Below are 13,604 nucleotides of genomic sequence, written 5' to 3'. Positions count from 1 at the left end.
CAAGAAAAAAGGCAGACACTGGTCATACCCACTTCTCACAAAATCAATCCAACAAACAGGAAAGAAACCCAAGGGAAGAGCACAGAGGCAGAGTTCCCATGTGTGCACAAACACACCTGCAAACATAAATAAGCACATGCACACACACTGTGAATTCACAAACATCCAAGTGTGCATCTAATTACAGAGACATGAACACCCAATCGCATAATGCTCACACACGCAGGAATACACAAAACCCGGTGGGGTACTCAGATGCACCAATATCTATCTACACGTGATCACATATACACATGAGGTTTTCGGGACACCTACGTATCCGGCCACACGAGTACAGGTACATACATACATACTACAGAAGACAGGGAAAAGCGCAGAGAACAGAAGTTACCATTAAAAAAAATCCTGGACCAAAGGGAAATAAGAAGGGGCCTCCCCTTCCTCCTCCTAGTCCCTGAATGGCGGGGTCCAGGGGCTACCCAAGAAGTCTGGGCACCAGGGTGTGGGGCAAGTGTCCAGACATTTCCCTCTATTAAGTCCGGGGGTCCTGAGGGCCCGGGGGTCGTGTGTCTGCGCCCCTCTCGGTCAGAAAGCAAGCCAGGCTTTGTTGGGATTGTGAAAGGGACCCTGCTTAGGCTTTGGGTTAGTGTGGAGTCAGGCCTGTGCCCACGTCGGAGGTCGCGGGCCGGAGCGATCCCGGCAGCAGCGGACCGAGGGGCTGCCGCTCTGCAGAGCTTCCCAGCATCCGGGCCTCCTCTCCCGGTTTTACGGAGCCAGGAGCTCCGAGCCCCGCGAGGCTCGTGTGCCGCTCTCGACCAGCCGTTTCGTCAACGAAATCACTTCTCCGAACGAAGAGCGTGAAGTCCAGGCAGCCCGAGGCGCCCCTCGCTCGGGAGGGGAGGCAGCCCCTCACCGCTGCCCCGCCCTGGGAAGGCCTTCTGCTTCTGGAGGAGAAAACCTCCAGCAAAACTCGCATCAGAAAAAAAAAAGAGAAAGAAAAGCAGCAAGCTGGAGCGAGGAGCAGGTTGAACCAGAGCAGGCTGCAGCCGGGCTGGTCCTGGCTCTGCGCGGGAAGCAGCCCAAGAGCCCGGCAGTGTTTCCGAAGTCAGGACTGGGGGTTTCCGGCCTTTGGGCTCCTTTGAAGGCAATCGGAGACCAAGAGTGTCCCTGCAGACCCTCCAAACCCGGGCCATCCCCGGGTCTGGGCCGCCCCTATCACCGCGCCCCCCTGGCGCCCCGTATTCGTTGTGTGGTGATGGATCTTAAGGCCCGGCCGAGCCGCGGGGGCTCCCGGCCCGGTGAGCGCGCGCTGTGCGCCGGGCCGCCGTGTGCCTGCGCCCTCGCCCTTCCCCAGCCCGCAAAGAGGAGGGCCGCCAGCCGCTCGTGAGCACAGCGTACACTTTATTTCAGACTACAGGTTTCTGAACATAATAAAATCTTTGGCTTGTAGCGGCGGTTCAGTCTCGCAGTCTGTGGGGTCGTATTTCTCAACAAGTCTCCGGAAAACGAAAGGGGTGGGGAGCAGGACAGACAGACCGACAGAAGGGGCCGGGAGAAGGGCAGACACGCGAGGAAGCACACTCTCACGCACACAAAGAAAAGTCCCAGAGAAACGAGGGCCAGCGATGCGGGGCGGGAGGCACCGGAGAAGCAGTAACATTCAAAAGAAAACGAAACTGGGCTGGGGGCAGCGAGGCGGAGGCGGGGGATAAAATAATTATAATAATTATAATAATTATAACAATAATAATAAAGGAGATTAATAAAAAGTCCAGCAAATAGAGATCGCTACACATAATTCTTTTCCTTACCTGAAATTAAATATATACAAGGTCGTAAGCGGTTTGGCTAGATAGAGCTTTAAGGAGTTCGCAGTTTCGTCCCTTATACTGTGAAGAGAGAACTGATCTGATTTTTCGATAGCACCTGTCCGAGTCTTTCTCCCTTTGGAAAAATGTCTCGTTCCAACGCGACTCTCCGTCCTGGGGACCCCTTTCTCTCTCTTTTCGCTGTTGTTCCCTTCCTCCTCCTTTGCGCTGACTATTTCTCCCGGGGCGTGGGGCCGGCAAGGCGGCGGTGGCGGTACCAGGAGGGGGCGCGGGCGCGGCGGCCGGACCGCGCGGCCCCTGCCGGCGGCGGCTACTCGCTCTCGTCTTTGTCCTGGACCGTAGTGGTTGAGTGGTTGTATAGTCCCTGCGCCATGAGGTGCAGCGCCAGGCCGTTCTTGATGCCCGTGGCTTTCTTGATCTTGGCGCGCTTGTTCTGGAACCAGATCTTGATCTGGGACTCGTTGAGGCTGAGCTCCTGGGCCAGGGTCTGCCGCCGCTGCTCGGTGATGTAGCGGTTCGCCTGGAACTCCGCCTTGAGTCTCTGCAGCTGCTCGGCCGTGAACGCCGTCCGCGGCCGCTTGTCCTCCTTCTCGTTCTTCTTCTTCTTTAGCTTTCTGGTGCGCGGACCTGCAGCGGCGGAGAGGAACGGGTGGGAGGTGGGGACGGAGGGCAGAGGGGAGGGGGAAGAGGGCAGAGGAAGCCGTGAGAATTGCGGAGCCGAGCGGGGATCGCGCCCCGCGCTTCCCGGGCGCTAGCCGAGACGCCGCTGCCGCCGCCCCCGACCTATCCCCCTCGCCCGCTAGCCCCTAGATCAATCGGCTGGCTACTGGGGTCGCTGGGTTCCCCTCTGGGATGCCAGAAGGGTCACGGAGGCAAGTTGGCCGAAGTTGTGTGCGCACCCACACCCCAGTTCAGCACAGGAGAGCCGTGTGATAGGCTTAAATCACAGAGTCCAAGATGGAGAGATATTTGAAGCTCCATCCGGCCCAACCTAGAGTTGGAGATCAGGGGCCTGCTGTCTTCACAGTCCCGGAATAAAAAGAGGCTCAACGCTGGAGTAGTAAAGACACTAGGACAGGACTGCCTTGGGGAAATCGCCAGCCTGAAAGCCAATCCTCTCCCCCTCCTCAAGAAGCGCACCTACACCCACACACCTACAACAAGACCCCATCTGCTTGTAGCTATTGACTCCAGAAAACAAGGGAATAAGGAGGGCGCTGCCAGAGACCTGTCTAGCTCCAAAGTATTCAGCATCTGCTCTCTCGACCTGTTCTTCTGTCCCTATGGCCTAAAACGAAGCCTTTTATAGAGTCCCAGCAAGACGCTGGCCACCCGTTTCCCTGAAAAGGGAGAAAAGGCCTTCACCCGGTTGTATGCCTTACCCACGTGCCCTGGCCCCTGAGTTCTCTGTTTTGTCCCTTGGATGGTGCCAGTAAGAAAGAGAGAGAGCCCTCCCCATTCCTGCATCCAGCAGCACAGGCACGTCTCCCTCATCTCTCTTTTGGACACAGAAGCTGCAATTTCAGGATTGAAGTCTGAATAACAAAAGCAAGCCAGAGCTGCTTTCCCTGCCCACCTATTTGCAAGGTTATTTATCCACGAGCAAAACAGGGGCAGAGGGACACAGTGAGTGGGACAATCCCGACAAAAATCTGTGCTTTGCCTCTAAGATGGGTATAGGAAGAGGCCACAGGAAACCTTCCTAGGAAAGTGAAGTGTCCCTCAGAACCTAGTCTGCGAAGAGGGCTGCTACGGAGCCCAGCCCTGAAGAGAAAAGGCAAAAGAGAGAAGAAGGCTGACCCTAAAGGCTGCACCTCTGCCCATCAGCCTGCACACCCAAGTCTCCTGGCGTTTCCTTGCTGGGCCCTGTCATGGTTATGGGAGCTTCCTGAGTCAAGTGAAGTCCCTGTCAGGGCTGTTAATCTATAAAACTGTCTGGAAGAAGGGTCTTCCCCAGCATCTCCAAACCTAGCAACAGAGGGGCAAACTGGGCACCTGGCTTCTGGGGCAGACCAGCGCTGGGGTCACCAGCTGTCCTGTGACAAAAGAGTCCAGGCCTGGCCGACCCGCAGGTCTGCGCTGGGGTTCGTCTCCCTGAACTGCCCATGCAGGAGAAGGAGCCAGCACCCTGCCTCCCCAGGCTCGTAAGAAGAAAAGCAGCCAAGAACAAAGACAAAGCCCACTCCTGAGCCCGGTGCAGAAAGCACTGGGAGGCGGGGTGGGACGGGAGGAAGGCCTTGGTTTAGTGTGGTCATTAGCCTAGCGAGCAGAGATGGCCCAGGAAATGTGTACATCCTCAGAAAGACCCCGCTGCGCGTTGTGCGTCCCGGACGTGGTTAGTGTGTTGTTGTTGTGTGTGTGCGTGTGTGTGTGTGTGCGCGCGCGCGCAAAAGCAGGAACACTTGTAATAAAATCGTAGCCTCCTGGCCAGCTCGAGCCTCACGGCCTGACAGCTCAATCACTCTATCCATCAAGCGAGTCAATCAAAGCAGCTTTTCGGAGGTTCAGGGAGCCCGACGTGTCAATAACGGGGCTCGAGATGGCGGGGGCTGATAGCGCGCATCGATCCGCGCCCAGCCGGCAGCGGTGGGGAGGCGGAGACGAGCCAGAGTAGAGCGGCGCACCGCTACGCCGGGCCCGGCCTCCTGCCAGACAGACCCAGGTGGCCGGAACCCCAATCGGAGGCCAAGAACCCCTGCCGCCCTCCTTGTGGCGCCCACCGGTCTCCCGGGAGCTGCAGTCCGGGGAGGCGGGGAGGCGGGCAGGCCGCAGTCTCCTCTCCCGGGGCCTAGCGGCTGTCCCACAGCAGGTCTCAGCTTGGGGTTCTCGAAGCGCAAGGAGTATGTGGGTAAAGGGCCGAAGGAAAATCGAGAAAAACGGACCTATGGCTGACAGAAATCTGCTATCTGGCAGACGTGCGAAAGGAAGGAGTGAAAGAAGGAAGGGGCAGGGCCGGGAGGATGTGCGAGGCGTGCTCCGGAGAAGCTGGGGCGGAGGAGGGCTCTCATGCCCTCGGCCCGGCTTTCTGACCTGAGCCTGGCCTGTCTTCTCTCCCACTGTCTGTCAGCTCTAGAAAACCAGGGGCCAGGGGCTCTTGGCACCCACCGTTTCGGCAACTGCCCTTCCCTGAATTCCACCCACCCGGGTCAGACTCTCTTGGCTACCCGGCCTGGGGAAGAGGGACGATCTGACGCGTTTCTCTCTCTTCCTGTGTCTCCTTAAATCTATCTGTATGCAAGTGAGCTCTCCGCAGAAAATATCGATATGCTGTTTGTGTCTGTAAGAACACAAAGTGAAAATTATTACTCTAATCAAAGCTTTGCTCGATTTCGGCCTCCGCAGAACTAGGCTGGCGGGATTTCAGACCCAGATTTCTAGGCCCACCTTCTCGCTGATTCTAAAAACCCCTTTCCCTGGACGGAGAAGCAACGACTGCTTGTGTCTTTCCTAAGACTAATAAAGGTAAAACACAAAGAAGGCCGGAAGTGCTCGGAGTTCAAAACCGAAGGTTCGAGCTTCCCGTGCCATGAGCTGTAGCCTCCCGGGAGGTGGCCGCAGAATCCAGGGGCTCGACTGTGACTGAGACCGAGGTCAAGGAGGAGGAAGCAGGCGTCAGAGAAGAGGACGCCCGAGATCCGGCATGCTCTCCCCAACCCGGAGGCTAAGAGTTCTAGGGGCGGCGTCCGCGGAGCCGAAAGGCACGGCGCAGCCTGGGGCTGGGTACTCACCGGAGGACGGACGATCCGAGTAGCGCGTGCAGTAGACCCAGGCGGGCCACACGAGGGGCTGCTGCGAGTCAGTTTTGACTACGGGCCCGCCGTTGGCTGAGCCCATTAGCAGGATGGCCGGGTTGCTGTGCTCCGGGTACTTAGCACCCTGCGCTCCCGGGCTCCCCACGCCGCCTCCACTGCCACCGCCGCTGTCCGAAGGTTTGGCCGCCGCTGCTGCCGCCGCCGCTGCCACGGCCGCCGCAGCCGCCGCCGCCGCCGCCACTGCCGGGTTCCCAGCTTTGGACGCACTCGCTCCGCCGGCGGTGGCTGGCGGGGAACCGTCGGGTGGGCCACAGTTCGCGTCCGGGGCGCACAGGAGTGAGGCGGCGCCTGGCGCCCTCGTGCCCAGCGGGTGGACAGGGTCTCTACCTGCGCCGGTCTGGCTTCTGTCACGCTCGACCCGACCTCCTCCTGCGCCTCCTCCGGCCGCCGCCGCCGCCGCCACCAGGAGCTGCGGCGGCGGCGGCTCCTTTTTGCAGCCGAAGTCCGGCCTCAGGATGTTGTCGATGAAAAAGTTGGTGGTGCGGTGCAGCTGGGCCGCGGGCTGCGGCTGGTGAGCAGGCGCCGCGAGATGCTGCTGCGGCGGCGGCGGCGGGGGCGGGGGGTGCGGGGGGAGATGCGAGTGGTGGGCCAGGGGCGGCAGGCAGGGCGCCGCGGGCGGCGAGGGGGGCGCGGGCTGCGGAGACACCGGCACGCTGTCTCCATCGCTGCCGCTGCTGCCGCTGGCGCCGGGGCTGAGGCTCAGGCTGAGGCTGCCGGGGGCCGCCGCCGCCGCCACTGCCGCCGCCGCGCCGAGGCCCGAGTCGCGCTGACTTTTAGGTTCCGGCTGCTGTTCTTCCATGCTCGGCCGCCCCGCCGCCTCGGCCGCCGCGCCGGCCCCCGCCCCCCCCGCCTCGCTCCCCACCCCACTTTGCCAGCGGCCCGTGGGGGTGCGCGGAAGAAGGAGGCCGGCGAAGCCCCAGCGAAGGCACGGGGCGGGTGCAGAAAGAAAAGCCCAGGCGCCTGGCCTGGATCGCTCGCTCTTATCGAGCAGATCTCGCTGTCTCTCCTTCTAATTTGTAGACATCCAGATATGGAGACACTTGGCTATTTCTTTTTTCTTTCTGCAACCAGATTCAATGATTTGTTTTAAATGGGGAGTAAGCCACGGCCAAAAAGAGAGGAAAAAAAAAAAAAGGAAAGGAAAAAGAAAGCAATAAAAAAGAAAAAATCTCCAAGATTTTTTTTCTTAAAGATAAAAAATAGTCTTTAAAGTCTAGCCATCTTCCTAGGCAGTACTGAGGGGTTTGACTTCCCCGAGTGTCACGCTCAGCTGTGCCCAGAGCGCGAGGCTGGCAGCGCCTTTAATCGCCTTTGCTTTTTTTGCAGGGAGAGCGCGTCTCCGCCAGCGCCGGGGCTGCCTTTTTTTTTTTTTTTTTTTTTTTTTTTTCAAATCTCTGACAGCTCGGATCTTTGCTCAAACTCTCTCGCTTAAAAAAAAAATCACCCAGGCACACTTTTTGCCTTCAAACCGGAAGCACGTGAGTCAGGGCCGCACGTGTGCGGGGCCAATGGCGAGCCAGGACTCGCGCTGACACCCGGGCCTCGGCCCAATAGGCGCGCTCGGGACTTTGCGGATAAATAATCCGGGGGCGGCAGCCGCTGGTGGACAGGGGGCGCCGCGGCGCGGGCCCTGCGTGTCCGGCCCGCCCTCCCCAACCCGCACCCGAGCCCCTCCCCCTCTTTCGGGCCGAGACCGAGGAACGGGCAAAGGAGACCGAGGAGGGTTGAATTTCGGGGTGTAGGCAAATAGGGAAGCAACTCCATAAACAACTTGTTGGAGAAATGCAGGATTACGGGTGCGTGCGCGCCAGGCGCAGGGTCAGGAGACAGGGGAATCGGCTCTTTTGGCAACGCCCATGCCTAAGAAGCAGCCTTTTATTTTATTGCTCTGGCTTTTTCTTGCTGTTATTAAGGGTGAAAGGTTGCTGTCTCTGTCGGGGTGTGCCTGTATGGTGTATGTTGTGTGTGTGTGTGTGTGTGTGTGTGTGTAGTGGAGGGGGAGGGGTGAGACGAGGAGGGTCGGAGATGTGAAACAGACCTAGATTTGGTTACTTTCAGAGGAGCAGTTTATTTTTAACAAATAGCAAACCCCGAGGCCAGCTGCGCCTAGCTAGCACCGTCTGTTTGAAGGTCTGTAGTGTATGCTGGCCGGCTGCATTGCGTGTCCTTCCCGGGATATCCGTACCCATGCCTTTCCCTGGCGGGACCTTCGACAACCCCCAAGAGCTGTTCTGCCGCCGTAAAGCCAGGCCCAGAGGGCACGAGAGAGCCCGAGCACCAGTCCTTCCCTGGCCGCCGGAGTCGAAGCTGTCCCATCGGCCCCTAGGCCAAGCAAGTCAGGGTGCGGATACCCGCGAGGCCCCGGCTTTTGGCTCAGGGCAACCTCCGTGTTAGATTTCCCTGCAAAGTGAAATCAAACAAAAGTACTGCACCCCAGGTATTTGCCCTAGCCTGCTGGACAGCGAGTTTCCCCCGGTGGCCCAGATTTTCCTAGGATTGCTCCCGACTCCGTGGAGGCCTCTCGCTCTAGCCCAGAATATTCTTCCCAAGCTTTGGGGGGAACTGCAGGGGCTCCCGCCGCTCCCACGCTCACGGAGATTCATCTCCAGTCGCTGGGCTCTTTTTCACTGTTTCCTGGTCGAGGCACCCCAAAAGTTTTCCCACTGCGAGGGACAGGGTAGGGGAAACTGAGGCATTGGACATCGGCGGGGTTTGTCTGCCGAGCCTTTTTGGAGGGCCAGGATCCGACTGTATGCTGAAGCCTTCGGTTCGAGAGTAGCTAAAAAAACTCCAGCAACTGAGGCCTCCGCGGGGATGTTGTCTCGGAGCTCCAGCGAGCCTCTGGCTCTGACCACCATCCTTAACTGGGACAGCGGAGAAAGGATCTCTGGGGATGTCGTCTAGCGGAAACATGCAAAGTAAATCCCCTGTACCCAGAAAAGTCACAGAGGGTTAGGAAGAAAATAAAACGAAAATCACAATAAGCCGAACCACCGCACTAGCCGAAGTTTCTCAAAGGGGCTGGTGGAGAGCGGGAGTTCGTATAGCTGGCTGCATCTTCGGGTCAGCCGAGGGTCTTCTGAAACTCGGGCTCCCAGAGTTCCTAGTTGGACCTTCTCTGCGGCTCTGGGGCAGCGAGAACCACTTTCTGAAACGCTGCGCTAAAGCAGGCCCGACGTGATCTACACAAACCTCCCAAGTCGCCCCCCAACTGCACCTGGGAGTCTCCCGGGGCCCTCCTCAGTTGTACACCCAAGGGCTCCCCGAAATCTCCCGGTGCCCCCCACCCTTTCTCCCCGAAATGGGGGTGGGATTTTATTTATATTTAAGTTCGCAAAATTGAAATCTTTATCCCGCAAGCGAGCGTGGGTACTTAATTAAATTCTAATTAGGACACTATCAATATCCTATTTAGCCGCGTAGCTTTTGTGCGCTGCGGTCCCTTTCAGCGCCGTAAATAGGGTCTCGACGCCTTATCTCGCCTGCAGGAGACGCCTCGAGAAGGGCTGCGGAAGATAATTTATAGGTTTTAATTACTCTTCATTCCGCCTGATCAGCTTGGCGTTCATCACAGGCTTGTGAATAAAACCCTGGTCAAAAGCTCTGTCACATCGCGCTGGCAAGACGCTTAATCAAAGTGAGCGGCCCCGCGCGCCGCGCGGCCCGGCTCCTCCACGTAATTTCCAGCCAGCTGATAAAGCCAGCTGAATAATGCGGCGGCCCTTTGGAGACACCATTTACAGAAATGACTTTATTGACGGCTTAACGTCGGTAATTCATTTTACCTTTCATGTAGTGGAGCCCGGATTTGTTACAGTAATGGGATGATAAATGCCCCCGCAGCCCGCGAGCTCCGGCTGGATTAGGCGCCGGCGCTCGGCGCGCTGGCTCGCCCCCCACCCCGGTCCTCCCCCAGGCCAGGCCTTCGCCGGATGCTCGGCACCCAGAGCCTCCTGCTGTCCGTGACCCCCCTCCGAGCCCACGCCCTCCTCTACCTCCTGAAAATGGACCTATTATTGGGAACTCGGTGTTAGCGGTTTGGTGTCCTGGCAAGCCTGACAGTAAGGTGTCAGAGCGAGCAAATGTTGACCCAGGTGGGTGTGTGAGGGTCCAGAGGACTCGGAGTGAGCCCAGGACTGTGCCTGTGGGTGAGCAAATACGGGCAGGGTGAGTTGTGTGTACAAGCATGTGGGTAAAGGGGTTAGGTGTGTGTGGAGCAATGTGTGTGCACATGTGAGTACACTTTTGTGGCAGTCCTTTTTGGGGTACTGGTTTGTGCCTTTGAGAATTAAGGCATTTCTTCCAACTTGATAGAGTCCAGGTAGGGAGGTGGACTGACAGGAAGCAGGTTGGGAGAATTTACGCAAATGGAATGGAGCCCTTTTCTTCAAATGCCCTCTGCTCCTGGGCCAAAGATATGGAAGTCTGGAGACACACGGTGCCCATTTCCATTACCTGAAGTTCTGAGCTGTGCAGCTCTGCTGGGGCAAGATGGCCCACAGGAGGCCACTGACCTAGCTATACCTCTGCAATAAATTGACTGTCCCCAAGTTCCACTTCCATACCCAGCCCACATAAAAGTGGAGAATGATGAGAAATAAAAGAACTTTAAATGCCAAAGGGGGCATTTCTTTCCCTACTTCACTGAAGGAAGAAGGGAGCCCAAAGAGGCTTTCAATAGCGGAGGGTGGGGTAAGAAAGACAGGGGGACCCCCCAAAATTCCTGCCTCCCTCCCACTCCCAGACTTCCTCTATTGCAGCTAACCAGGGCCTTCCACTGAGCGAAAGGCACCTGGCCAAACCGAGGGGAGAGTATTTGTGTGTCTGGGGGATGCTAGAGAAGTGTGGGGGTCAAAATGATGAGGGGGTCGTGATGAGTGCTTCTCACAGTGAAGGCTGGGATGTTGTTCCTTTGTTTCCCAATCTTGCAAAAACTACTTATGGATGTGGAGAGTGGCCCTTGGCTGTGAGGGGTAGGAGCCTGGATTCGTGTCTATTTGCTTGTGTATGTAAGAACCAAAGAGAGAGAAATGAGTCCATAAAAGCATTGTTTGTGTGTCTGTGTTTGTGTGCATGGCTGGAGGCTCGTGTATGTACACATCAGTGTGTACCCCCGAGTCTGCGCCACCAGTTGGGCATGGAGAAATGTGTTTCCTGAGGGTTTGGGTGTATGCTGTTCAGAAAAGAGAAGTCTCCCTCCATCTCACATTTCCACAGAAGTTTGGATTTCGTTTAGGCAGAGACAAATGTCACGGTCCTGCCTGCTTCCACCTCTCTTTTGTGGATGGGTGTGAGGAGGAGAATTGTGAAAGAAAACCTCGCAGCCTGGCCAGGCGTGCGTGCGTGCGTTGGGCCGAGAGTGCGAGCGTTTGCATGCACATGGCGGTAATCGCATTTCGAGTGTAGATCAGATGGCGGTGGGGCCTCGTGGAGCGGGACATGAATGAGTTGTCGTAACACAATAGCGGGCAGCCTTCCTACGGGGACTGGGTGACCAGAGGTTTTGTTGGGAGTGAATGCGAGGAGATTTCTGCTACAAGTGCTGCGGTATTATTATGAGCCGGAAGGTCAGACTATACAACGCAGGTCCCCAAAGCCTATAGACCTTGGGAAATGTAGGGCCTCGGGCCACGTCATTGTACCTGACAGTCCTTTCAATAGACTAATTCAATTAGCGCTTGGGGTTTTGGTCTTCATTTGGAGGCGATAATAATGTGGAGGTGGGTGGGTGCAGGGGGATTCCTTGGGTATTGGTTCTGCCGGAAGCTTGGAGTGGAACTGGGGGAGGCAGGGGAAGGGATAAAGCTGAGGTGGGTGGGGCAGTGCGTGGGAGGCAAACCCTAGAAATAAAATGTTCTGTTGACTCTAGAAATTGGGGCGGCTGCTTTATTTGTAGATAACCTAGAAGATTAGGGTGGGGGGGGGAGGCAGGGAGAATTTCTCTTTTTTTCTGTGTGCAAGAAGTACAGCTATAAATGTCCAGGTTCCTAGAAAGCCACCCAAAAGCCTCCTGTGGGAGGTTGTCACCTTTGCGGATTTCAATATTTGCATTTATGCCCCTACCATCCTGCCTCCCCTCAGGGTTTTCTCCCTTTTATCCGAGGGAGGGGCAGTTCACAGCACGGATTTTTTGTTCTAGAATCAGTTTTTGTTTTGGTGTGCTTTTTCCCCTTTAAAGCCGGACAAGCAGAGAAAATTAAGCCCTTTCTCCGCTTGACTATGGGAAATGGAGGAAACATCTCAGTGACTCCCGAAAATTGAGCACGGGGTCGGCTCCTGACATCCCGGACACCAGGGCGCAGACACCAGACCCGTCGCTGCCGGCGGGTTGATTCGTCGGCTTAGGGCTGCTCAGGGTCGCTGCGGAGCGAGATGCAGGGCCCCTTGGCTCGGATTACGGAAAGGAGCCTTTACCTTCTCCTCGGTATCCCCAAACCACCCTAAAGCTGTACCACGCAATCAGCCAGGCCCCCCGGAGCCGGGAATTTTAGAGCTCATGGCTCCCGAAAGCAAGGCGACTACATACACTCCTCTCTGTATTTTTCACTTTAATCAGACATCCTGCTTTTCTCCTTACATTGAATTCCACCCAAACCCCAGAATCGAAACCCTAATGTTCACACCCTCCCCCGCCTAAAAAAAAAACCCGGAGTAAATTCAGCTGCTACGCTCGAATTTTCTTCTCTCCTTTATTTTGCTTTTCGCCTTCTCTCACTCCCTCCTCCTCCCCAGAAGGTTCCCAGAGCCTGGCGACCCCAGGCCTAGGGGCCCCCCTGCCCACCCAGGTCCCCACCTGTCCGAGTGGCGGCTCCCGCCTCGATCCGGCTCGACGCGGGTCGGGGTCCACACCGACTGGCCTCGGGAGTGTGCACGCCGGTGGGTACCGCTGTGAGAGCAAGTGAGAGGCACCAGCGTGGCTTCCGGGTTCTGCTGCCCCCCTCGGCTGAGTCCGTGCTCCCCGGGAGGTCCAGAGCCAACTCCAAAGGTGTGGTCAAAAAAAGAACTCAAGAAAAGAAGAAATCACCCACGATATCGAAGTCCTTTGCATAGAAGTGCCCCTGTGGTTCCAAAACCGTGTTCTCTGGCTCGCCCCAGAGTTAGCAGTCATCCTTCTTCCCTTGACTCTTACAGGGGTGAGGGCTGGTCCCAGGGCTCTTCTCCCACTGACCCGGGAAGAGGAAGCAGAGGTCTGCGCACCCGGCTCTCGGCGCTCGGGCTCCCGGCCGGCGCCTTCCCTCCGCCCTCCCCGCTGGCCCCGGGGCACGAGCCAGGCCGCGCCCCCCTTTGGTTCTCCGGGGTGCAGCCTCCCGACCCCCTTCCCGGGGAGAGTGCGGGGAGGACTCCGGGTTCCCACCGAGATCGGCGCTGCGGGGGACTGGTGGGGAGGTGAGGGAGGGAAAAGTTTGGGCTGGAAGTGGGGCGGGTGGGGAAGGGAAGTCTGGCGCGCCTGGGAGAGGAGAGGGAAAGAGGGGCGAGCACCCGCGTGCCTCCCCCCAGCCCCCGGCCCCACCTCCGAGCTCAGACTGGATCGCTTGTTGGGGAGGTCAGCGGTGGGGGGGAGGGGTCACTGCAGTGTCGAGGCCTTCTCCGGCCACCTTCCCTGTCCCCCTGCTCCTGCAGAAACCGGAGTGGGGGGCGACCGTGCGGCCGGGCGCCTGCGTGTTTGTACGTGACTGTGTGTGTGAGAGGCCCCAGGTGGGTGCGTGTGTACGTGTGTGCCAGTGGGCACGAAACGGTTGTGTGCATTTTTCGTGTCCCTCTAACCCTTGCGTGGTTGCGCTGTGTCCGTGTGTGCAAGTGTAAGTGTGTGCATGGGCTCTGCGCCGGTGGCTGTGCTTGTGCGTGGCCCTGTGTACAGTCTCGGTGTGTGCGTTTGTGTGCCAGCTGGGAACCTGAGAGCAACTCCCTCCGACCGAGGCTCTGCAAGTGAGGTGTGTGAAAGAGCAGCGGTCAGAGGGCTCTG

General features: G+C 57.7%; 1 protein-coding gene across 1 annotated transcript; it reads right to left on the bottom strand.

The window, feature by feature from the left end:
- Nucleotides 1–1,384: 1,384 nt before the first annotated feature.
- EN1 (engrailed homeobox 1) lies at nt 1,385–6,440 on the bottom strand. Its single transcript, XM_036857050.1, has 2 exons — nt 5,558–6,440; nt 1,385–2,456 (listed from the first exon to the last, which is right to left on the bottom strand). The coding sequence occupies exons 1-2, from the start codon at nt 6,438–6,440 to the stop codon at nt 2,140–2,142; spliced, it is 1,200 nt and encodes a 399-aa protein (XP_036712945.1). The 3' UTR covers nt 1,385–2,139.
- Between the last annotated feature and the right edge of the window lie 7,164 nt (nt 6,441–13,604).

The sequence above is a fragment of the Balaenoptera musculus genome, chromosome 7, assembly GCF_009873245.2.
Source record: "Balaenoptera musculus isolate JJ_BM4_2016_0621 chromosome 7, mBalMus1.pri.v3, whole genome shotgun sequence".
Taxonomy (NCBI): domain Eukaryota; kingdom Metazoa; phylum Chordata; class Mammalia; order Artiodactyla; family Balaenopteridae; genus Balaenoptera; species Balaenoptera musculus.
The sequence above is the reverse complement of the archived record's forward strand: the minus strand, read 5'-3'. Positions and strand labels throughout refer to the sequence as shown.

Bases quoted from the DNA above. Each gene is read 5' to 3' on its own strand.
- EN1 (XM_036857050.1), bottom strand. From the start codon at position 6,440: ATGGAAGAACAGCAGCCGGAACCTAAAAGTCAGCGCGACTCGGGCCTC. The intron at 2,457-5,557 runs GTGAGTACCCAG...CCGCCGCTGCAG, and splicing joins CTCGGATCGTCCGTCCTCCG to GTCCGCGCACCAGAAAGCTA.